The following is a 21,419-nucleotide window of genomic DNA, read 5'->3' on the forward strand; positions in this document are numbered from 1 at the left end:
TCGATGAAAACTATATGCACGTTGACTATCTTGTCACAGCCAAGATACTTGAATGCAAACTACTGTGATGTAGGGTGATCTGCTTTTGCATGTAAGCAATTCCGGTCTCTGGTTGGCTCAAGGACTCGGGACTATTGACTGTACTCGAACTGCACTATCAGTTTACTTGTTGAATCTGACTGTCAGAAGCACAGCGTACCCACCTGGCATCCACCACGGTGGATCACGGCCCCCTCTCAGCCTGACAGGATACGCCCGAGTGTGTACTTGAGCTGTGCATAGACATTCCCGGTCAAGTCAAATCCCATCGCGCGCGGTTCCCCGCGAAAGGGTCGGTTATCACATGATCTCATCTATGGTACATTTGCTGTGGCGATGGGGCTTTCTCGCTGTCTCGATAGAGCGATCAAGTTCAATTGGATTAACGATCCTAGCACTAGTGCTGAGGTGCATCTCCACGCTATAAGAACAATGGGATGCCCAGTGTATTTGTTCTCACAATGGAAGAAGTTCTGTTCGGTTGCAAGTGATCCACAAGCGGGTAATGCCACCATCGGAACTCCCCGTCCCATACTATTGCAAGGTCCGTATAGTCATGCTTCCGTCTTATCTACTGTATCTCCCTCGACACAGTCTCAATTTCCTTTTGGTGGTTATATAATATGCAGTCTATTTGTGACATATTTTTATTATCATTTCCAATCCACGAAATAGCCATGACTTTCAAACTAACTGGGGGCCTTAGGTTTTCGTTGCCAAAGTATACATAGTTTGGTCCGCAGAGATCTCCAAGTGGGGTCCCTGCATCATACATGCGGATGGGTCGCAAAAAGTCGTCCGCTTACGCTGTTAAGCTACGTGCCCCCCGCGGGCACGTTCGATCCCTTTTAAATGCCAGTGCCTGGCATAAACTCCATCTTTCATCGGCAAAGATGGCGCAGACCCACACTCCAAACCCGCCCCAGATAGCTTATTGTCAAGGCTACTCTGTGGACGTGGATACCATCCGAGAACAAGAATATCCATTGTTAAATGGTACGCCCCTTCCGCCGAGTTTTTGAAAAGTATACTAATCGCCACTTTCTTTTAGAAACAACTTATTTGGACCATGCAGGCACAACAATTTATGCAAAGTCTACGATCGAGGCTTTCTCGCGTGACATGACCTCTAATCTTTTTGGCAATCCCCATTCTATGTCACAATCTTCACAACTCTCCACTCAGCGGACAGACGATGTTCGACTCCGAGTTCTCCGCTTCTTCAATGCAGACCCAGAAGAGTATGATTTGGTCTTCGTTGCAAATGCAACCGCAGCGATTAAGCTTGTGACAGACTCAATTCGAGATTCCGACCACCGGGGTTTCTGGTATGGTTACCATGTTGATGCCCACACCAGTTTGGTTGGGGTGCGAGAAGTTGCGGATCTTGGTCATGAATGCCTGCAAGGAGATGACAAGGTAGATTCCTGGATCTCGGAAGAACTGGCCATTTCTCAGACCAAAGTACCCCAACTCTTTGCCTACCCCGCGCAATCGAATCTAAACGGCCGCCGCCTTCCTCTAAGATGGTGCAAGGAAATCCGTTCGGCCGCCGCCATCAACGGGGCAAATGTGTTCACATTACTAGACGCAGCCTCGCTGCTATCTACATCACCACTGGACCTGAGCGCTGTGGCCCCGGACTTCACGGCGTTGAGCTTCTACAAGATTTTTGGGTTTCCAGACTTAGGTGCCTTGATCGTTCGGAAGAGCGCCGCCCGTGTTTTTGAAAGACGGAAATACTTCGGCGGAGGCACCGTTGACATTGTTGTAGCCGCTGGTCCCCAGTGGCATGCCAAGAAGGAGACTTCAATCCACGAGCGCCTCGAGGATGGCACCCTACCATTCCACAATATCATTGCTCTAGATGCTGCCATGGATACCCATGAACGTTTATACGGCTCGATGGCAAATGTTTCCTCCCACACTGCATTTTTAGCCAAGCACCTTTACGACCGCCTGTCCGTGTTATCACATTGGAACGAAACGCACGTTTGTCACATATATCAGCCTAGCTCGGCCACATTTGGCTGTTCCCTCACCCAGGGCCCAATCTTGGCGTTCAATTTGAAGAACAGCCAGGGCGAGTGGATTGCCAAGACAGAGGTTGAAAAATTAGCCACTGTACAGAATATTCAAATTCGCACTGGTTCGGTTTGCAATCCTGGCGGTACGGCCACCTCGCTTGGATGGACGGGCACAGAAATGCGTCATCTGTATACCACAGGCTTTCGCTGCGGTGATGACACCGATATCGTGGAGGGTCGGCCCACCGGAGTTTTACGAGTCAGCTTGGGTGCAATGACCAATATGAAAGACATTGACTCCCTGGTCAATTTTATTGCGGAGTTCTATGTGGAGAATGCCCCCCCTGTTGTGTCCGTGGAACCACCCATTGAGAATAACACCCTTGGCCGCCACTTTTACATCGAAAGCCTTTCGGTGTTCCCGATCAAGAGTTGTGGCGCATTCAAGATCCCCGAGGGCAAACGGTGGGAAGTGAAGAGAGAAGGTCTAGCATGGGATCGAGAGTGGTGTCTGATCCACCAAGGAACGGGTGCAGCGCTGAACCAAAAACGATATCCACGGATGGCACTGATCAGGCCATCCATTGATCTTGATCGTGGCATTCTCCGCATTACCTGTGGAGTCATGACCGACTCCGTTAGTCTCGAGATCTCTCTCGGATGGGAGGATACAACTCTTATATCTACTTCCCTTTGCCCAAATACTACGAAACGGTCCATGGTATGCGGGGACCAAGTTTCTCTGCATGCGTACGCTTCACCAGTGGTATCGGCATTCTTCTCCGACTTCCTCGGTGTTCCATGCACACTGGCTCGATTCCCTAGCCAAATAGCCGACCGGTACTCCCGACCAATCCGCATGTCCAGTACGTGGAAGAACAAGTTTCGCAAGCTCTTGATGCCAGGCTCTTACCCCCCTGACTTCCCACCACCAGTTCGTGATAATGGACGGAACCCCCTTCTCTTATCTAATGAGATGCCTATTTTGGTGGTCTCGCGTTCATCAGTCAACCGCGTGAATGAGACCATCAAGGCACAAGGCAAGCAAGGTGCTAGCAAAGCCGTTTCCGCTGATGTATTCCGTGGGAACATTGTCGTCGCCGAACGGCTTGTTCAAATGGGTGATGCGGAGCAACCATACATTGAAGACCACTGGTCCTCTCTGCGCATTGGATCAGATCTGCTTCGCATAGATGTTTTGGAGGCATGCCAGCGCTGCCAGATGGTCTGCATTGACCAGTTCACTGGGCAGAGACGTGACGAGCCGTTCTCGACTCTCGCCAAAACCAGGAAAGTGGATGGCAAAGTGAACTTTGGGCAGTATGCCGCCCTTTCAATTGAGGAAGCCGAGAAATTTTCAGACTCGCCAGATCACCGGACGGTCATGGTGGGAGATGTTGTAATACCAGAGTATGAAACCTGAAGAGCAAACGATCTAATCTTTGGGTTGGAGACCTTTCATTCTTTGGCGGATACACTGGAGCATACTTTTTACGATGTCACTGTATATATCTTGTTAGACATAGCAGAGCCTGGAAGGCCACTTAGGTGTTACTTTTGTGGAAATGGCCCAACTTGGGAGGACGGACGTGATCTTGTAGTTAACACCAACTTAAGCTTAGACTGATACACATGAAATTATGAAATAACATGGCTCTGAACGCAAAACAAAATTCACCTTTTTAGCGAAATAACATTAAGATTTACACTCAAGTAACACCTTTATCCTGACTTTTCCAATTACGACTGCTGAGACACAACGGGGGCAGCAGCATTCTGGTCCGCACGAGTAAACGGTGCAGCAAACCCATAGGTGCGATAACCAGCCGAATAATCTTTGCCTTCCACGCGCTCTAAAATATCATCAGCAACTACCCTCACTACCGCTTCTGGTTCATGAAAAAACTCACCATGCTCTGGAGGGAAATTCTCCATCCGATGCTTATAGTACCTCTCTCGCAAATCTAGACCATCACTCTTCGAATGGAAGGTAGCATAAAGACTAGAGCGACTCTCATTTGTCTTATTCTCCGCCGAGCGATGCGCAAGGTGCGACCCAAAGACCAGCATGTCACCAGGATCCAACGGGATGGTGATCCACTCATGGGCATCTTCCCACGACTGCTTGATCCGACCATGGCTTTCAAACTCCACATCCATCTTGTGTGATCCAGGGACCACCTCCAAACACCCATTAGCAATGGTGGCGGCATCAATGGCAACATTGGCTGTCACATGCTCGATGCGCCCGATATGGTCGTAGGCTGGTGCATCGAGATGTGCTTGGAAGCCATTGCCGAAAGGCTGCTTGTAGTTGATCTTGTCTTTGAAGAGGAGCATATCCTATATGAAGTTAGGAAATCGATCAGATATCAGAGCACGAAGCTTCTTTCAAATACTGACTTCGCCGGAGACGGCCTTGAGAATCTCGCCGAGCTTCTCACCGCAGACGAGCTCCTTGTATTGTGGGTGAAAGTCAATGAAGCGCTCGGTACGCATGAGCTGGCGCTCGCCTTTAATGTTGATCTCATCGTATGGCATCCACTTGCCTCTGACGCGAGGCCAGGCTCTAATGTCCTCGGTCCACTGCTTCAAGGCGATCGGATCGACAAGCTGATGTTCATTGACACGCAAGAGAAGATAACCATTCTTGTGGTAAGAGGCCACCTGTTCTTCAGTGAGAGGGCCCATGTTGAATCTATTATGTTGGTGTCGAAATACCAAAGAATCTGGACAAGGCTTGAGAGGTGCAGAAGTAAAGGTGATTGGGGGAAGACTTTATATATTCCCGGCAATCCAATAACCAGGTGGACCAATTACCGAACCTAAATGACAAATTGCTCAGATGAACCAAACCCCTGTTTTGCAAGCTCTTTCAGCCATTACTTTGGCCTTTTTTGGTTCAGATCGTATCCACTGTGCATAGTAGCATAGGCGTTCCTACCGCACCGCACGGACCACCGGGCTTCGCACCGACGAATAAGCTGCATATTATTCGTGCAGATCCAACATGTCAAAGTGAGGGGCCGATGAATCATATTGTCTCTATTTGCACGTGTATCCTGAAATCTGGTTGACTGCGGACTTCTTGCCTAGGTCTCTGTTCATTTGTTATTAGAAGGCCTTGAATGGTCTAGCCATTCAGATATCACAACTGAAGTTGAATAACCAGAGAACTTTGCATCGAAATAGCTGTGAGGCGTCAAAATGAATATCAAGATGTCAATCTCTCAAGCTCCAGATACTCTCCAGTCTGTCGAAGAGCATACCCGAGCTACAATCAAGACTCTCTTCGCTTTTCTCCATGCTCAAGGTCAAGGCGATTACCTTGGAGAGCGAGTGACCCAGCTAGAACACTCACTTCAATGTGCTTATCTCGCCACCCAATCAATCGAATACAAGAATGATCCGGAGGTTATTCTTGCTGCATTGTTACACGATGTCGGGCGTTTCATTCCCGCCGCAGAGAAAATGGACAAGATGATCACCCCGGACGGTCAGTATGTTGGCCGCATGAGCCATGAGGTCCTGGGCGAGACTTATCTGCGCCAGATTGGATTCAGTGAAAGAGTGTGCAAGTTAGTCGGGGCGCACGTCATGGCCAAGCGGTATCTTGTTGCTACCGACAAGACTTACCATGACGGATTGAGTGAGACTAGCAAGCGAACCTTACGCTTCCAGGTATGAAGACACATTCCATTATTGTTAGACACCAGCTGATTTCTGCTAGGGTGGAGGGTTCACCGATACGGAGGTTCTCGAGGCACAGAAAGACCCATGGCTGCAAGCTAAACTCGCAGTCCGACGCTGGGATGATCTGGCCAAAGACCCGGATTGTGTGGTGTCTCCATTGGAAGCCTATGAGGAAATCGCATACCAGTGCCTACTCGGTGAGTGATAAAGCAAAGTTTAAGAATCAAGGGCTAATCAGCCCTAGAATCACGATCGAAGTTCACCCTCCATTCTAGGGAATATCACATCCCAACACAGCCTACGGTTGTTGTCTGCATCGATGGATTCGACCCGGAGTATCTGGAATCTGGATTCAAGAGAGGCCTTCTTCCTACATTTAAAAGCATTGTGGAAAATGGGTTCCATGCCGCAGCCAAAAGCTGTATGCCCTCATTCACAAATCCAAACAATGTGTCCATCATCACCGGCGCACCGCCATCATTCCATGGAATTGCAGGAAACTTCTTCCTCGACCGCGAGACCGGCGAGGCAAAGATGATCACAGATGACTCTTTGCTCCGAGGCTCTACTCTGCTCGAACAGATGTTCCAGCGAGGTGTACGGATTGGAGCTATCACAGCAAAGGACAAACTGCGCAAGATTCTCGGGCATGGCCTGACAGGTGCAATTTGCTTTTCAGCTGAGCGCGCCGCAGACTGCACGCTCGAGGAGAATGGAATCGAAGATGTCGAGAAATGGCTCGGGCAACCGGCTCCAAGCCAATACTCTGGAGAGCTATCATTATTCGTGTTGGATGCCGGAATTAAGCTTCTGCAAGAGAAAAGGTCCGACTTTTTGTATCTAACTCTTTCGGACTACATCCAGCACAAACATGCTCCTGGAAGCAAGGAAGCGGATGAGTTCATGGGTGCGATTGACGCACGTTTGCAGAAGCTGATTGAGCTGGCACCGGTCGTTGGCGTCACTGGCGATCACGGAATGAATCAAAAGTCGAATGAGTCAGGTGAACCAAATGTGATTTTTCTCGAAGAGGCTCTAAACGCAAACTTCGGACCCGATGCCAGTCGGGTTATTTGCCCTATCACAGATCCCTTTGTGCGGCACCATGGTGCACTTGGGTCGTTCGTGCGTGTCTATCTGAAGGATATCTCGAAGCTTGGATCAATGCTCTCGTTTTGCAAATCGCTTCCCGAGATTGAAGAAGCTCTGAGCCGGGAAGATGCAGCTGAGAAATATGAGATGCCTCTTGATCGGGAGGCTGACATTGTTGTGATTTCAAAGTCTCATGCTGTGATGGGGAGCAAGAAGGCGGATCATGATCTTTCACAATTGAAAGACCACCCATTGCGATCACATGGGGGCTTGAGTGAGCAGGATATTCCAGTCCTCATGTCGAAGCCAGTGAACACTGAATTGGCAAGTGGGAAGAGCTGGAAGAACTATGATATCTTTGATCTTGTTCTCAATTGGCCAGCCTGAGCTTACTTGGGTTTCATGCATTGCTCAATTAGTATGTTCGGCTATTTTTAACCCAATATGATAGTTCTGATTTCGAAAAGAACAATGAAGGCAGATTACTCCTTGAGTAGTCATCAATATACATACGTAGCTAATTTGTAGCATTCATTATTAGGTTGGTGGGTCGGCTCTGGTTGTCGATTACCCACGTGGTACTTGAGGGCCCATTGATGTACTATAATGTAACCACCACTCATCTAGATCAGGAAAGTGCGTTTGAAAATCAAAGCTCGCCATATTCTCCATCCAACCCATATCGAACTGAGGATTTGGATCCATCATCGGAGAAGAGTGATAAAGAGCTTGTGTAGATGTTTGAGGGGGCACTTGGCATCTAGACAATAACCTTCCAAGACCTTCGGCAATGACAACGAGTAAATGTTGCCGGTGCATGGTCCGGGTTATTTCTCGCAATGCAGCCACCGTCTGTGCGACCAAAGACAAGATCTTGCCGGTGTCGATGCGAATGGCCGTGGCATATTTCGTGGCAACTTTCAGCAAGAAAACCATTGCAAACGCGAGCATGGTATCAAAATATAGTGGTAACCCGTTCATGAAGGATCGGAATTCCGCGTCGGAAACAATTACACGGAGTATGGACATGGCTGAAAGGACACCAGCATTGGCGATCTCTTCCAATTCAGGCGTGAACCATTCCGTCATATTTTCGACTGCAGGCATGCCCCGGAATGCATGAGAACAGAGATAGAGTTTGGCGAAGTGGAAATGAAAGCCCACTCCCTTTTGTGGATAATTGCCCACGTTGCGGTTCTCTCTAAATCTTTCGTTCCAATCTGCGAGCCACGTGTCCAATGCAATGGAGTATCGACGGAGCTGAGGTATTGTTTGGGGCGCAATTGCCGTGTCTACATCCACGCCAAAAGTGTCGAATACTTGGCTTAGTACCGACCACTCATGGACTTGACTAATGAGTCGAGCGTCATCTTCGGTTGCATGCTCCGTTTGCAGCATCTGAGACGCGGATTTGATGATGAATCCTTCGTGAGACATTGGCGGTCGGCCATATGCGATCGAGAAATGATGGTCGCAAACATAGACAAGGTAGTATAGCCGAACCTGAAGGTAGCCTTCTCTATCTCCCTTAAGAGCCTTATAGATTCCACTGTGGAGGTGAATATCCGATGCCACTCGTACAGCTTCTCTTGTTAGGCCTTGATCGTGCGTGGGTTTTAAGTGACTTACCATTTCCAATCAATGCCCAGGATAGTTCATGTAGCCAGAATGCCCCAATACACAAGCCCCTGATGTCATCCTCATTCGCAGTTCGAGAAAAGAGTTGCGTTGAGACCAGACTCTTGAACTCATTGTAGCAAACGTCGAATAAATGGCCCAGTGACTGCGAATGAAGGGCTCCAACTGTGCAGACTGCTGCGGTTAGCAAGGGCGAAGCCACTCTAACCGAGTCCAAGCTAATGTGGTCACCCAGTATCCTATACAAAAAGTGATCTAGCCGAAGGTGGTATTCTTCGAACAAAGCCAGCGCCTGTCGTAAGGTAATCAATCCAGTCGATATTAAGTCTGGGCGGCGCGTGTTAGGTAAACCGTTCGGTAGCGCGTTCCTTGCACTATCCGAAAGACATGAAGCCGGGATAGAAGCCGGGCCACCTCGAGGATCCATGACGACTTCCCAAGTCCGAGGTAGTTCACGATCATCCCTTGATTGACTCGGAGCCTGAACTTGAGCTTGGGTCTGGTGCTGCGATTCAGGACTGAAGGTCGATGACTCTGCATTGGTCAGATCCACGGGCGGAACTAGCGACTCTGATTGCTCCTCAGGTTGATTTTTCAATTCAGGTATATCGACTTTGTCTGCAATCTGTGCAATGGCTTCTTCAAGTCGCCGGATCTTGCGAACCATGGCACCTTTCCATCTAGAAGGATTCAGTCGGCTATTTCAAGAATTGCAGTTGAGGCGGAAAGACTTACGTCACATCCTCTTCTAGTAGGGTCTGTAAACTCCTGTTGACGGTGCATGGTAGGCCTCTTTTCTTGCATCGAGAACATGGCGCCTGGCCGTCTCGCATATGACACTTGATCTAAATGCATCCTCCATTAGCATCATTTATCAAGACAGGGGTCAATCTTCCACACTTTTTGTTTGCGACATGCCACACATGCTGTTATTTTACGCGTAATGTCCGGTGGTTTGCGATCCCCGAATGATTCACGCAATGCATTCACAGCGGGTGGCGAAGGTAGCGATGCATCCATTCCGCAAAGCGGGACTGGAACAAGTTCCAGTGTTTACTCGGCGATAAGAGATAAGCTGTCAACTGTCGGGTTGACCTCATCAAATGAACCAACCAGAGAAGGCGCAATGAGTATGACGTTTTACGTGTCTAGTGCTGCGCTTTAATTAGCGAAGTGACAGGACAGAAAATCACCACAGGACTTCGCACCGATGTCGACTTATAAGCTTAGTTGCCCGGCAAGTGGCCGACAGCACGTGGGGGCTACGGCAGCCAATGACTGGCAGATCCGCATTTCATTTCTCAGATCGGCTCCGTTCCGTGCATTGTGCCTGGTGCTCGTGGTGGATCTCTTCATTCTCATTGAATATCAAATCTTTTCATACCTTGAACTGTCCAACCCTCCAGGATTGGCATCTGACACTACGGTACTTCTCGCCGATATCAAATCCTTGTCACAAAGTGACAAGTACCAGACTACAAAGTATAAAGCCGTGCGACACTATCTTGGCCCTGTCAGAAGCCAGGATGCTCGACTGCGAAGCCCTGAAATCGCCAATTGCAATTGCCTTCTTTCCTTATCCTCTTTGAAATTTCTATCATTTTTAGAGATTCCACAATGGCCTCTCTAGGCGCTAAGCTACGGTTTATGGTCACTGCCGGGGTGGGATTCTTTGCAGATGGCTATCTTAACCTAACAATAGGGCTCGGTAAGACTTTTTGATATCTCCCGCAAGTGAGCAAGTGAATATCAGCTGATAAGCCAAAGTGGTTCCAATTCTGGGATATCTCTATTTCCCAGATGGCAGCGTCTCCGCAATCGATAGCGATGTCATCAAAGGAGGCCTCAGTCTGGGTATGGTAGTAGGCCAACTTCTTTTTGGTGTACTCAGTGATACTTGGGGCCGCCACAAAATATATGGAAAAGAGTTGCTGTTGACTATCTTCGGAACTCTGCTGGTGATCCTGCTGCCATGGAAGGGCATGACTCCACAATCAGTAACCGCCTGGGTGACGATATTTCGTGTTGTAACTGGTGTGGGAATCGGAGCTGGTAAGTAAAGCCTTTCAACTTTCCAAAAAAACTACAATCCTGACCAATGATAGACTATCCGCTATCCTCTGCTCTGGCTGCAGAGAAATCACCGTTTGGCTCTCGAGCTATACAGATACTGGCCGTCTTCTCGAATATTGGACTTGGCAACATGGCCGCCAGCATCGTCTTCTTAGTCCTGCTTAAAGCGTTTGAGAATTCGGTTGCCGACAACATTTACCATCTCGAATGGGTATGGCGACTATTGCTGGGCATTGGCATTATTCCTGCTGTTTTCACGCTCTATGCCCGGTTGACTATCGCCGAGACATTGCCATACAAACAATGTCAGTTAACCCCCAACAAGATGCCGCGGCCCAGACTAACATTTTAGCAGATGTATGCGATGAAAATACGGGGCAAAAGCGTGGCTTCAAACAACAATGGAGAGATTTTCGAGAATACTTCAGTCAGTGGAAGCACGCAAAAGTACTCTTTGCAACGGCAGCCGCCTGGTTTCTCTTGTGAGTTTGCCCTCTAGCAATTTTTCGATAAGCTGGCTAACATATTCAAGTGATATTGCATATTACGGAATCAACCTCAACCAAAGTGTCATCTTGACCAGAATCGGATATGCCAAAGGAGCAACCCCGTGGCAGACCCTTTACAACACTGCCATTGGGAACATAATTGTCCAGGCTGCGGTAAGCGCCTCTCCTTCTAAGCTCCATATTTATTTACATGTCACTGATTGTTCTACAGGGCTATCTTCCGGGATTTTACGTTGGTATCTTTCTCCCCGATCGCATTGGCCGCGTCCGCCAGCAATTATACACATGCGGAACCGTGTGTGTTCTCTACGCTATCTGGGCTGGGGTTAGTTCTCCCGGCGCCCACACCTCCACTGGAGGTTTGATGGCGATTTTTGCTATTTCCCAATTCGTCCTCACGACCGGTCCCAACACAACCACATTCCTGATTCCCGCAGAGGTATTCCCAACCCGGGTTCGGGGTACAGCTCACGGTATCTCTGCCGCTGCTGGCAAATGTGGCGCAATTCTTACATCCTTTGCTTTTGGAACCGTTGAAGATGCTATTGGTCTTTCAGGCGTGCTCGGCCTGTTCTCCGGGGTTATGTTACTTACCACCCTGGTCACCTTCTTGATCCCCGAGACAAGAAACCACACGCTTGAGGGCATTGAAAGGGGTGATCTATATGGCGATCATGACGGATTCAAGGGGGAAGATTCTTCTGGGGGCCTTATTACACAAGTGCATGTTAGCACGACCGGTCCTGGCTCTATTGACAAAGTGATATAATTGACTTCTATCTGCCTAAACATTTGAACTCACTGAGTGAATTCAACAGACTACATAGGCATAATACGTTGCTTTTTCAGTTCCTGAGCTTCTATCAATGGGTTGACGATTTTCTTTGTTGGCTTCCCAATTTTGTACTCAAAATGTCATAGAGAAATCCTGACTGTGTCTCTTTTCATTTTCCAATGTTTCAATTCAGAGTTTCGGAAGTTGCCGGTCTTCTGATATGCAATCTCTATTTACGAAGGCTACCCGTGAATGTATGAGCCCTGAAAGTCAATATGCAGGTATGCTATATACAGACATGAGAAATTCACGTTTCGAGAAGTCATTCACCTGAATACAGGGCTACATAATGTCCATGGCTTCAACGTCACCTGTGCAACAGATTTTTACTCACACCGTGCCGCTCCACGTTGAAACACGTTGATATTACAATTACAAAAGCTCACACCTCGGCAGCACTTGTCCGCACTGTGTTGCTCCGCCTGGAACAGGCGTTCGACTCCTCTACAATGACGGAAGCCGAGCATCGTGAAGCCAATACGACAGATAAACAGATCACACAGGGAACCAATTTGAAGCAGTCTATAGAATATGAAATATTTTACACTCCAATTGTCCTGGCGGGTCCACTTCACGATAAATGGCTCGCTGACGTGAAAGCTGTACTCCAACAAAACGGCCTGGAGAGGCTGATCGACATCACCATCCCCCACCCCAAGACCACAGACGCGTCTTGGGGACACTGGCATGTCACGTCCTCTCACATGCGCTGTTGGTTGGCGGCTGGCTTGCCTCGACGTCTCTTGAAAAAAGTCAACAAAAGCAATGATAATGTGACATACGCCGATGGATTCATGGAAGTGGCACTCAAAGAAATTCGATACAATCTCTTCAATATGCATTTGAAGCTTACAGCAGAACTCGCATCCCTCAAGGGCGCCGACTTCCCCACCCTCAAGGAATACATGGTGACATTTTTACATGTTTACAAGCGTCTTCAAGAGCTCCAAGCAACCCCGCCCTCATACTATCTCCTTTGCTGCGTTTATCAACAGGTACAACTCTCAAACGACGTCATCATGAAAGGGTTTGTGCGTACAAACATTAATTCATTATTGGGAACTTGTGGTGATATCTGGACCAATCTACCGCCAACAATTCTCGAATTGTGGCTCAATGCCATGGTGCAACTGCTTCACAGGGTTGAGCGCTTTAATCTTGATAACCCAGTTGACTCTCTCGATATCCCGGGTATGGCAATATGACCAAGTCGTGGGGAAATTGAGACCCGATAGGATCAAAGATCGAAAAGGCAGCATCTACCCTGTATCAAATATCATCACACCCTTGCTATCTCTATCAATTCTGAATAATGCCTTTTATTTTTCAATACACCTGATAATCTTCACAGCCTTATATCCACGAGATAATCGTTTTTTGGTACTTGGTAGCTATGACGTCCGCACACAAACGCCAAGGAAAGCTTAGCTCTGACTCAGAAAACCAAGAATATTGATCTACATAACCGGTCTTATCAAGATGCTCAAAGGCCCCGGATCCTGGTAAGGCTAACCAATCAACTGAACGGGCATGAAAGCCCCCTCGTAGAACGCCATCATGAAGCGTGATGCAGGGGCTGTGAGACTAATTTTGGAATACGGGGCGAATAATCGGGAACCTCAATCAACTTCAATGAGTTTTCGAAAGCAAATATGGCCTTGGATCAAAATGGCTGTCTATTGAAAGTGAGCTTCTCTGGTTGACACTCTGTTGAACCATGGGGTTGAGGGCTGGTACTCTCGACAAGGTCAAGAAAGATATTTCAACATTTAGTCAATCAGTAAATATGTGCAAGAAAATCAAGTGGGATAGTTCGGAAGGGAGCGATGGTCACTGCGGCTATGTACTTATTTTTCGTCATTCTCGGAATTAAGTAAATTGGCCAATTAGCTCATGCCCCTCGTATTGCTATGAGATAGGAGCGTTCAATAATCTAGAAGGCAACTCTACACTGAGCAGAAACACAGCCTCTACAATTATGCTTTAGAGATTGTTTCAATCAATTGTCATGATATTCTCAAAGTTTCGTAATCACATAGGACGTATCCATATCTAGTAGTTGAACTGGCTCTCATCCTGGCGCTCGATCTGCTCGCGAGCGTGGTGCTTGGCCTTCTCGCGGTCAACGAAGTCCAGTCCCTTGGACTCAACCTCACGGTCGATGAAAGCACCGGCGAATCCAGCCATGAGCTCCTTGGCCATGGCGTGGCTGGGGGCTGGCCTAGTGAAAGTGTCAGCGGTATTCAAATTGTGTGCGTGGTGGGTCGAAGGGTGCGTACCGTTCGCAGCAACGTGGTTCTCGTAAGCGCGGGCAGCGGCGAAGCTGGCAGCACCGGCAAGCAGCTCGTGAGAGAACTTGGCCTCGTGCTCGGGGCCCTGAACCTCCTGCCACTGCTCGTGGGCCTGGGCCTGATCGGAGTTGTCTATTTTAAGGTAAGCCAAGATCTTGGTGACAGCTTGGCATGCAAGACAAGCTGTGGAACATTGGAATACTAACCGTCGAACCAACCCATGATGAATGATGAATAGAGGAGTTAAGGTAAAGGTAGGTGGGATTGTTTGAGGATGAAGAGAAAGAAAACAAAAGCAGGAGGGGGGGAAGAGGGGGTTCAAATACAAGTAGGAGGGGCACAGAGCAGCGTGCAAACGGGCCAATCACCCCAGCCACTATGGAGTGCCACCTCACCGTTTCACGATCATCATGCTCAGGAGGAATGATTGGTTTTGTGGCTTGTATTTAATGGGACCTCCCAATGGCTGTACGCGCCTGTGGTAAACACCCGAAACGTATTAGATCGGCGATGGAGGGCCCCCTGGTATCGGTGGCCTACGAAGCTCTCTCAGCGCGCCACCATCTTCACATACACGTCAGTCATTACATCAGGAGCAAGGGTTCTGTGGCTGTGGTGGCATCCAATCATGGAAAGTTCAAGCGGTATTTTTGTCTTAGGTGGGGCGGAAGAGCTATTAGGGCCATTTTACTTTGGTCAGCTAAGGGTCTAGCGGTGTACCTACCCCAACACGCAATAATGGCGACCTAGGTCGCAGACCAATTCATCACTTCGTACAATGTGGCTGGACTGCGTGTGGCTAATATTGTATTAAGGTGTGTATGCAGCGTACATGATGCAGTCCATGCAGTCCACGGATGTGAGCTGCCGGGAGCTACCGAGTACGGAGTAAACACCAGGCGCCAAGATAAACAAGCTTCACCCTGTTGAGAAATGATTGACCGCCTTTCTCCAAACATTGACAGCACGAAATATGAATTATGAGCTAATAGTCAATTCAGATTCCACAATCTCAAGCTCCAGCCCCCAATGGCTGAGCACATCATTTATTTGGATCCATCACACACTATTGTTTTAGAATCCCAAATGTGGCGCAGGCAATAGAAGCGATTGGAAGTCAATTAGGTGTGGAGCGGGGTAAGCGGTGCTAATTTTCCCGATGAGTTACACATCGAGGTCGATCGGATTGACACGTTTACATTAGATTGGGTGGGCCAGCTTCCCTATGATTGGATGCCAGGTTTTCTGATATCACGTCGATACCCCTCCACATTGCACAGCCACTCTGCTCAACCTCGGTCAGCCCCGTACAGGGGCTGAAGGTCTCAGGCCACAAGGCACCACAGTGTCAACAAAGCCCGTGGTCTCAGACGAAGCCTGTTTAGCACCCCAATAGAAACTGCATGGCATTCACAAAAATCACACCTGTATACTGGTGGCAATATCAAATTTTCGACGGGGATACCTTCAACGAAGCCTATTGAGACCCATTTCCGGGCTTATCGATTCTATTGAGGACCATTTTAGGTATAACAAAGTACCACAACATGGCGGAGGAACAAAGGGTGAGATGGGGATATATGCAATCATTTCTTTGTTTACCCAGGGAATATCGACTACTTGTATACTTAAATGCAGCTTGTACGGCCTAATATTGGAAATGCCTTTGTAATCTTATCCTTGAAATGCGAAAGATTTTCATGTCACGCGTCTTAGCCCTGTGCTTGGGGATTTCGAAATGACGTTAACCGATGCAGCATTCAGGCTTTGCCATTCAAGAGCCATAGTATATATATCCTCCTTTACTCTTCCCGAACACTGCAAGCCAAGGGCCTTCCAAGATGAAGTACACGCAAATTAATCGCTTCGTGGCTTTCGTTGTTATACTGGCATCGACTGCCACTGCCGCATACTTTCCAGGCGGCCTTCTTGCCGCCAAGTATACCTCATTTGATAAGCGTACCATCCCAGCAGCAGATAGTGATGGTATTTGTTACACCTACACTGTTGAAGCGGGAGAAACCTGTGCCAGTATTGCCAAAGCCTTTGGTATCACGGTAGCCGAGATCGAAAAGTACAACTCCGATGTATATGCCTGGTATGGCTGTGATGATTTGTATCAAGGAGCCTTTATTTGTCTGAGCACCGGGTCTCCTACCATGCCTGTTGCTCTTCCGCATGCTATATGCGGCCCCCAGGTACCAGGAACAATTCGACCTGCTGATATGTCCAAGTCCAATCTCGCTTCTCTGAAACCTTGCGCTTGGGATCATTGTGTAAGTGATCTTCATGAAAGGAATTGAAAGTACCAACTGACCGTTCTACAGTGCTCAATCAATGGTCAATGTGGAACCACCTCGGGCTATTGTAGTTCGTCAAAATGTATCTCCAATTGCAATGCAGAAGCCGCAAGCGCCGCGACTACAAAGAAATCTTCCAGCAAATCATCAACTAGCACAACCTCCACGAAATCGACTACCACTTCTTCGAGGTCTACAAGTACGACATCCGCCAAGTCATCGACTTCATCAATGAAAGAGAAAGAAACATCAACCAGTACGACTTCAGCGGCCTCGTCGACAGAAACGTGGTCAATTTCAATATATGACAAGTCTAGTTGCGATGCAGGCGGAACCGGCTACTATGTTGTTGGAGGATTCAACATTAACTCAAAGAGTAAATGCTTAACCTTAAGCGGAGGTGACATGACCACTGATGATAGTGGCCCTGACCCGTGGTGCCAGTGGTATTCTGGAGAGGGCGACGATGGCTATACGAGTTGTGGATCGTCCAAACTTACCGTGCCCGGGTCCTATTATATCTCCGCTGGTCAATGCTGGACATATTCCGATGATGCTTGTCAGGATTCCTCGGGAGAGATATATAATCCTAATATCGGGTGTCAATATTGGCTTAAGACAAGCTGGAACCCTAAAACTATTGGTTCTATGGAATGTACATATATTCCTTGAATTTTTTAATTATTTCTCCACTACACAGCAAACCAAATAATAAAGATTCATCTGCTACGCTAAATTCAATTGCTGAACAGCTCTATACAAATGTAATAATGATAAGATCTTTATCAACAGGCTGCACATGCAGCGCGTCCCGATCTGGCCCATCGTCATAAGTCAAGACACTCGAGCTGCATTCTGTGCCGAGCGGCTCCTTCTAATCTTCAACAACCATAGGGCCATCAAAAACCCTGCGGTGCCGATATATACAACTCCCACAAATATTTGTACTCGGATATAAGGTTTCGAGTCGCGGGAACTATTCCGAAGTTGGAGCGCGATAGGTTCAGCCACGGTCAATGGAGGACATAGAACAAGGCAGAATATACCAACTGCAGGCGGCAGGCCATTTATTCCAACAACTTCAGCAGTGATGGGAGACATAGCAGCCAAAAATGTTCCCGAAAATAGGCCTACCACGATCGCAAAAAAGTATGTCAACCCCGCAGAGTCAGCGAATATCCATAATACAAGCGACAAAAAGCCTGCTAGGAATGTCGCGACAATTGTGACAGGAAACCTCCCCCAACGGTCGCTAAGGAGGCCAACGCCGGGCCGACCAATCGCCTGGCCTAAGCTGAGGAGTGCACCAGCTAGACTGCCTTGCTGTTGGGTAAGCCCGATGGCAACTGAATAGCTGGGTAGACTAAATAGCAAGGCCACGTATGCCAATGCACTGAGAAACGCCCAGGCCAATAGCAAGAAGTAGTCGAAAGACCAAAGGGAAGATAGGTCAAGCTTTGAGGCCTTCCGTGTTGTTCGTGCGTGTGCTGGAATACGCAACAGGTTGCCACATATCATATTCATCGTGAAAGCCAAAATACCCAGTATCCGGGCTGTCCAGGCAATGCCAAGTTCTTGGAGCATCTTCTCTGTGGCCAGGGAGTATATTAAACCACCCAGCCCTGAGCCGCCAGAGGCAATGCCATTGGCGAGGCTTCGTTTCTGTGCGAACCAATAAGAAGGTATCGATACAGAAGCAACAAAGCAAAGTCCCATGCCAAATCCAAAAGCAATTCCCTGGGATAGGAATAGCTGCCAATTGGTCTTGACGAATGATGTTGTGATCAGCGCGATGGCTTGGATAATAGCACCCAGGTTCAAGACAAGACGGTTTGATACACGTTGGCTTAGAATTGTACCAAGGGGCGCGATAAGCATCGCACATCCAATACTGAGACCACCGATAAATGCATAGTTAAGAGAGGATGTACCGGGAAAAACATCGGAAGAGAGGTAGTAGGAAAGGAAGACTCCATAGGCCTAGGGCTTGTTAATGGCCGTAGAATAGAATGGAGAGAACGCTGGACTCACGGCATTGATACCCCATGTGTGGGCATTGATAATAGAAGTACATGCGACACAGACCCAACCATATCCACCTTCAGGGAACTCTTCTGAGGTTGACACAACGTTGTTTGGGCTTTCATCTGCCGGTTCCGGCTTGACCATGGTGCCTGTTTTGTCCATTTTATTCTCGCATTTAGTGAGAGTCTATTGCAGATGACGTGCTTATATACCATCATTTCTCACCAGGAACATTCGGAGCTCTATCACCGAGAGCTCTTTACACGTCAGGTTTGCGGTATACTCTGTATTCCATAGCAAAGATGAGGCTCGGAGACCCATACCGAGAGGCCGAGATAAGAAGCCGATAAGACTTTATCGCGCCTTATCGAAGTGATCGGATTTCCTGCGCCGAAATCCCGAAGCAACGTTGGGCGCCTGATCGGCTTTCAGGAGAACCTGGCTTTGAAATTGAAGGCTGCATGATATTTGCAATCGAAAACTATTCCCGCTTGAATCATGCACAGGATACACAAGTCATCAGCCAACGACAGCAATAGTGGGGCAATACATACGCAAAGCTCTAAGATCGGTGCGCGGTCCTGCCTCGGCTGCCATCAGCGTAAGGTCCGATGTGATCGAGGAGTCCCATGCAAAAATTGTTCAAGATATAGTATCTCCTGCATATACCCAAGAAGGGAATCTGAGGGGAAGACTGCTACTGTTCAGCGTATCTCTGACAGGCTCGAGCGTCTGGAAAATATCATATCTCAAGCGAAAGTCTCGGGAACCTCGAATGCAGCTGAAGCTCAGGATGACGGGAGTCAAAAGAAATCAGGATCTACACAATCTTCACATGAGCCATGGGAGCTGCTGTTGAATGATGGACAAGCTATTCAATACGTCAATAATTCAAATATCAAAGATCTTCTGCAGGATGTGAGTTGAAACAGTAATTAGACACCCCCGAAGCACAGACTGATTGACAACGAAGGAAGAACGGATTCGATCCACGCAGTCGCCTAATCTTGGAGAAGGGCCTCTGCGAAAAGAGGCAGCATCAAGTGCTTATACGACGCCTTGTCAAGAATGTCCTCTTCCAGAAACCGCTTCTGACATCTTAGAGTTCTACCCTGGCCCAGAATTAGCACTTCCGCTATGGCAAATATACGTCCAATCTGTCGATCCTGTTTTGAAAATATTGCATATACCAACCGCCCAATCTGCGGTAATTGCAACAATTCTGAACCCAAAATCTGCAGGGCGATCCATGGTAGCGTTAACATATGCTATCTATTTTGCTGCAATAACTGCACTGGAAGATGGTACCGAGGAGATCACCCTTCCTCTAGGGAAGAAAGATCTTTTGAAGCGCTACAGGCTCCCACTAGAGCGGCTTCTCATCGACACAGATGTTATGAACAGCCCAGAGATGACTTCATTGCAGGCTCTCGCCATTTTCATTGTAAGTTGATCATACAGGGTAAAAGCCAAGCTCTAACATACTTTTCTAGACTTGTATACGGGTGAATGAGACTGGTCGAAGCATATGGATTCTGGTTGGACTCGCAATCAGACTAGCACAATCCATCGGATTACATCGCGATGGCGCCCGTCTTCGTCTGAGCCCTTTTGAAACAGAAATGCGTCTCCGCCTATGGTGGTATCTTTGTTCTCTCGACTCCCGAGCTCCGGAGGACCATGGATTTGAACCCGTGGTAGACGTAGTGAATGCCCACTTACGACTTCCTCTGAACATCAATGACGATCAACTCTACCCAAGTATGACCGAACTCCCAGCCGAGAGCGACGGTTGGACGGAGATGTCATTCTTCCTCGTTCAAACACAAGCATGCAGGCTCATGCATCCAGTTATCGGGACTCGACGGCACAGCTCCACAGATACGCTTGCTGATATTGCAGAAAAGCGAAAGTTTCTCACAGAGCGCGGTCAAGCCTTGAGGGAAAAATATGGTTTTCAATCTGAAACACCTACTGAGCTATGCCGTATTGCATTCCAGCATTGCAATACTGCTCGCTACAAGATGAACTTCATACTACAACTGCGGGAGGAAGTGGCCACTCAAAGGCAGGATGGCTTACAGAGAGACGAGGATAGCGCGCACAAGCTATCATTCAAAATAGCATGCGACGAGCTGGAAAGCCATCGTACTTGTACAAAAGGCAGCCTTGCTTCCAGGTTCAAATGGCTGTTTCCCGCATTTACGCAGTGGTACGCACTAGCCTACGTTCTACGTTGCCTATGTACCTCATCCAATATCCCTGATGCTGATTACGTCTGGGACCTGATTGAGGACACTTTTCCTCAATACATGCGGCACAATGATCAATCGGCCACCGCGCCGGATGCCAATAAGCAATCCACAATTTGGAAGTGTCTGTCCAGGTTAAGACATCAAGCTTTACTTCTGAGGAACTCACAGTCCTCGGTTGGAGGTCGGATTGCTCAAAGTGTTGGGCTTGAAACAGGTCAAATGGAAGGTCAACCGATTTTCTCTCGGCAGAACATATTCAATCGCAATGGGGACCCCATATCTGAGTCCGACCAGAATGCTGTCTCTTCTTTGGACTTTTTATCGTCAGATCCTCAGTTCCTATCTGATTGGAATGCTGTTATGAACAGCTGTCTGATAGATGAAGATGATATGAACATGATGTGATACATATATACCCTCTAACTCTTCAGGCCCTCGTCATCCAGCTTTAGCCGGCCAGAGTTTGGATACAATGACCATTTATTTAGACTCTCCTGATTTTGATGGCGCTAAGGGTCTCCTTTTCGCGGCTCCGCGGTCTCATTAGCGTTTCCGATTTAATCTATCTCTCATCTCGCCTATCACTCACTTAGTGTCCCATAGTAAAAATTGAATATATAGTGTTCGGGGCTTGCAAGAAGG

General features: G+C 48.0%; 10 protein-coding genes across 10 annotated transcripts; 6 read left to right on the forward strand and 4 right to left on the reverse strand.

Moving 5' to 3' along the window:
- Window positions 1–932: 932 nt before the first annotated feature.
- hxB (putative molybdenum cofactor sulfurase protein (HxB)) lies at window positions 933–3,489 on the forward strand (the record flags this gene model as incomplete). Its single annotated transcript, XM_057069231.1, has 2 exons — window positions 933–1,035; window positions 1,091–3,489. The coding sequence occupies 2 exons, from the start codon at window positions 933–935 to the stop codon at window positions 3,487–3,489; spliced, it is 2,502 nt and encodes an 833-aa protein (XP_056915842.1).
- Window positions 3,490–3,806: 317 nt separating this feature from the next.
- Window positions 3,807–4,757, reverse strand: N7503_009686 (phytanoyl-CoA dioxygenase family protein; the record flags this gene model as incomplete). Its single annotated transcript, XM_057069232.1, has 3 exons — window positions 3,807–3,919; window positions 3,977–4,409; window positions 4,470–4,757. The coding sequence occupies 3 exons, from the start codon at window positions 4,755–4,757 to the stop codon at window positions 3,807–3,809; spliced, it is 834 nt and encodes a 277-aa protein (XP_056915843.1).
- Window positions 4,758–5,273: 516 nt separating this feature from the next.
- N7503_009687 (uncharacterized protein) lies at window positions 5,274–7,238 on the forward strand (the record flags this gene model as incomplete). Its single annotated transcript, XM_057069233.1, has 3 exons — window positions 5,274–5,747; window positions 5,797–5,956; window positions 6,004–7,238. The coding sequence occupies 3 exons, from the start codon at window positions 5,274–5,276 to the stop codon at window positions 7,236–7,238; spliced, it is 1,869 nt and encodes a 622-aa protein (XP_056915844.1).
- Window positions 7,239–7,500: 262 nt separating this feature from the next.
- Window positions 7,501–9,509, reverse strand: N7503_009688 (Zn(II)2Cys6 transcription factor; the record flags this gene model as incomplete). Its single annotated transcript, XM_057069234.1, has 5 exons — window positions 7,501–7,579; window positions 7,624–8,434; window positions 8,481–9,169; window positions 9,225–9,334; window positions 9,390–9,509. 5 exons carry the CDS (start codon window positions 9,507–9,509, stop codon window positions 7,501–7,503), a joined length of 1,809 nt encoding a protein of 602 aa, XP_056915845.1.
- Window positions 9,510–10,106: 597 nt separating this feature from the next.
- On the forward strand, window positions 10,107–11,840 carry N7503_009689 (uncharacterized protein; the record flags this gene model as incomplete). The annotated part of the gene is made up of 6 exons (XM_057069235.1): window positions 10,107–10,197; window positions 10,290–10,541; window positions 10,595–10,867; window positions 10,918–11,044; window positions 11,095–11,224; window positions 11,283–11,840. The coding sequence occupies 6 exons, from the start codon at window positions 10,107–10,109 to the stop codon at window positions 11,838–11,840; spliced, it is 1,431 nt and encodes a 476-aa protein (XP_056915846.1).
- A 515-nt stretch (window positions 11,841–12,355) lies between these two features.
- Window positions 12,356–13,111, forward strand: N7503_009690 (uncharacterized protein; the record flags this gene model as incomplete). The annotated part of the gene is made up of 1 exon (XM_057069236.1): window positions 12,356–13,111. The coding sequence occupies one exon, from the start codon at window positions 12,356–12,358 to the stop codon at window positions 13,109–13,111; it is 756 nt and encodes a 251-aa protein (XP_056915847.1).
- An 847-nt stretch (window positions 13,112–13,958) lies between these two features.
- N7503_009691 (DUF3759 domain-containing protein) lies at window positions 13,959–14,419 on the reverse strand (the record flags this gene model as incomplete). Its single annotated transcript, XM_057069237.1, has 3 exons — window positions 13,959–14,122; window positions 14,186–14,329; window positions 14,404–14,419. The coding sequence occupies 3 exons, from the start codon at window positions 14,417–14,419 to the stop codon at window positions 13,959–13,961; spliced, it is 324 nt and encodes a 107-aa protein (XP_056915848.1).
- Window positions 14,420–16,038: 1,619 nt separating this feature from the next.
- On the forward strand, window positions 16,039–17,169 carry N7503_009692 (uncharacterized protein; the record flags this gene model as incomplete). The annotated part of the gene is made up of 2 exons (XM_057069238.1): window positions 16,039–16,473; window positions 16,525–17,169. 2 exons carry the CDS (start codon window positions 16,039–16,041, stop codon window positions 17,167–17,169), a joined length of 1,080 nt encoding a protein of 359 aa, XP_056915849.1.
- A 162-nt stretch (window positions 17,170–17,331) lies between these two features.
- On the reverse strand, window positions 17,332–18,666 carry N7503_009693 (uncharacterized protein; the record flags this gene model as incomplete). Its single annotated transcript, XM_057069239.1, has 2 exons — window positions 17,332–18,477; window positions 18,529–18,666. The coding sequence occupies 2 exons, from the start codon at window positions 18,664–18,666 to the stop codon at window positions 17,332–17,334; spliced, it is 1,284 nt and encodes a 427-aa protein (XP_056915850.1).
- A 1,105-nt stretch (window positions 18,667–19,771) lies between these two features.
- Window positions 19,772–21,182, forward strand: N7503_009694 (fungal specific transcription factor domain-containing protein; the record flags this gene model as incomplete). The annotated part of the gene is made up of 2 exons (XM_057069240.1): window positions 19,772–19,966; window positions 20,016–21,182. The coding sequence occupies 2 exons, from the start codon at window positions 19,772–19,774 to the stop codon at window positions 21,180–21,182; spliced, it is 1,362 nt and encodes a 453-aa protein (XP_056915851.1).
- Window positions 21,183–21,419: the final 237 nt, after the last annotated feature.

The sequence above is a fragment of the Penicillium pulvis genome (assembly GCF_028828015.1).
Source record: "Penicillium pulvis strain IBT 33274 chromosome Unknown scaffold_8_segment0_segment0, whole genome shotgun sequence".
NCBI classification, from domain to species: domain Eukaryota; kingdom Fungi; phylum Ascomycota; class Eurotiomycetes; order Eurotiales; family Aspergillaceae; genus Penicillium; species Penicillium pulvis.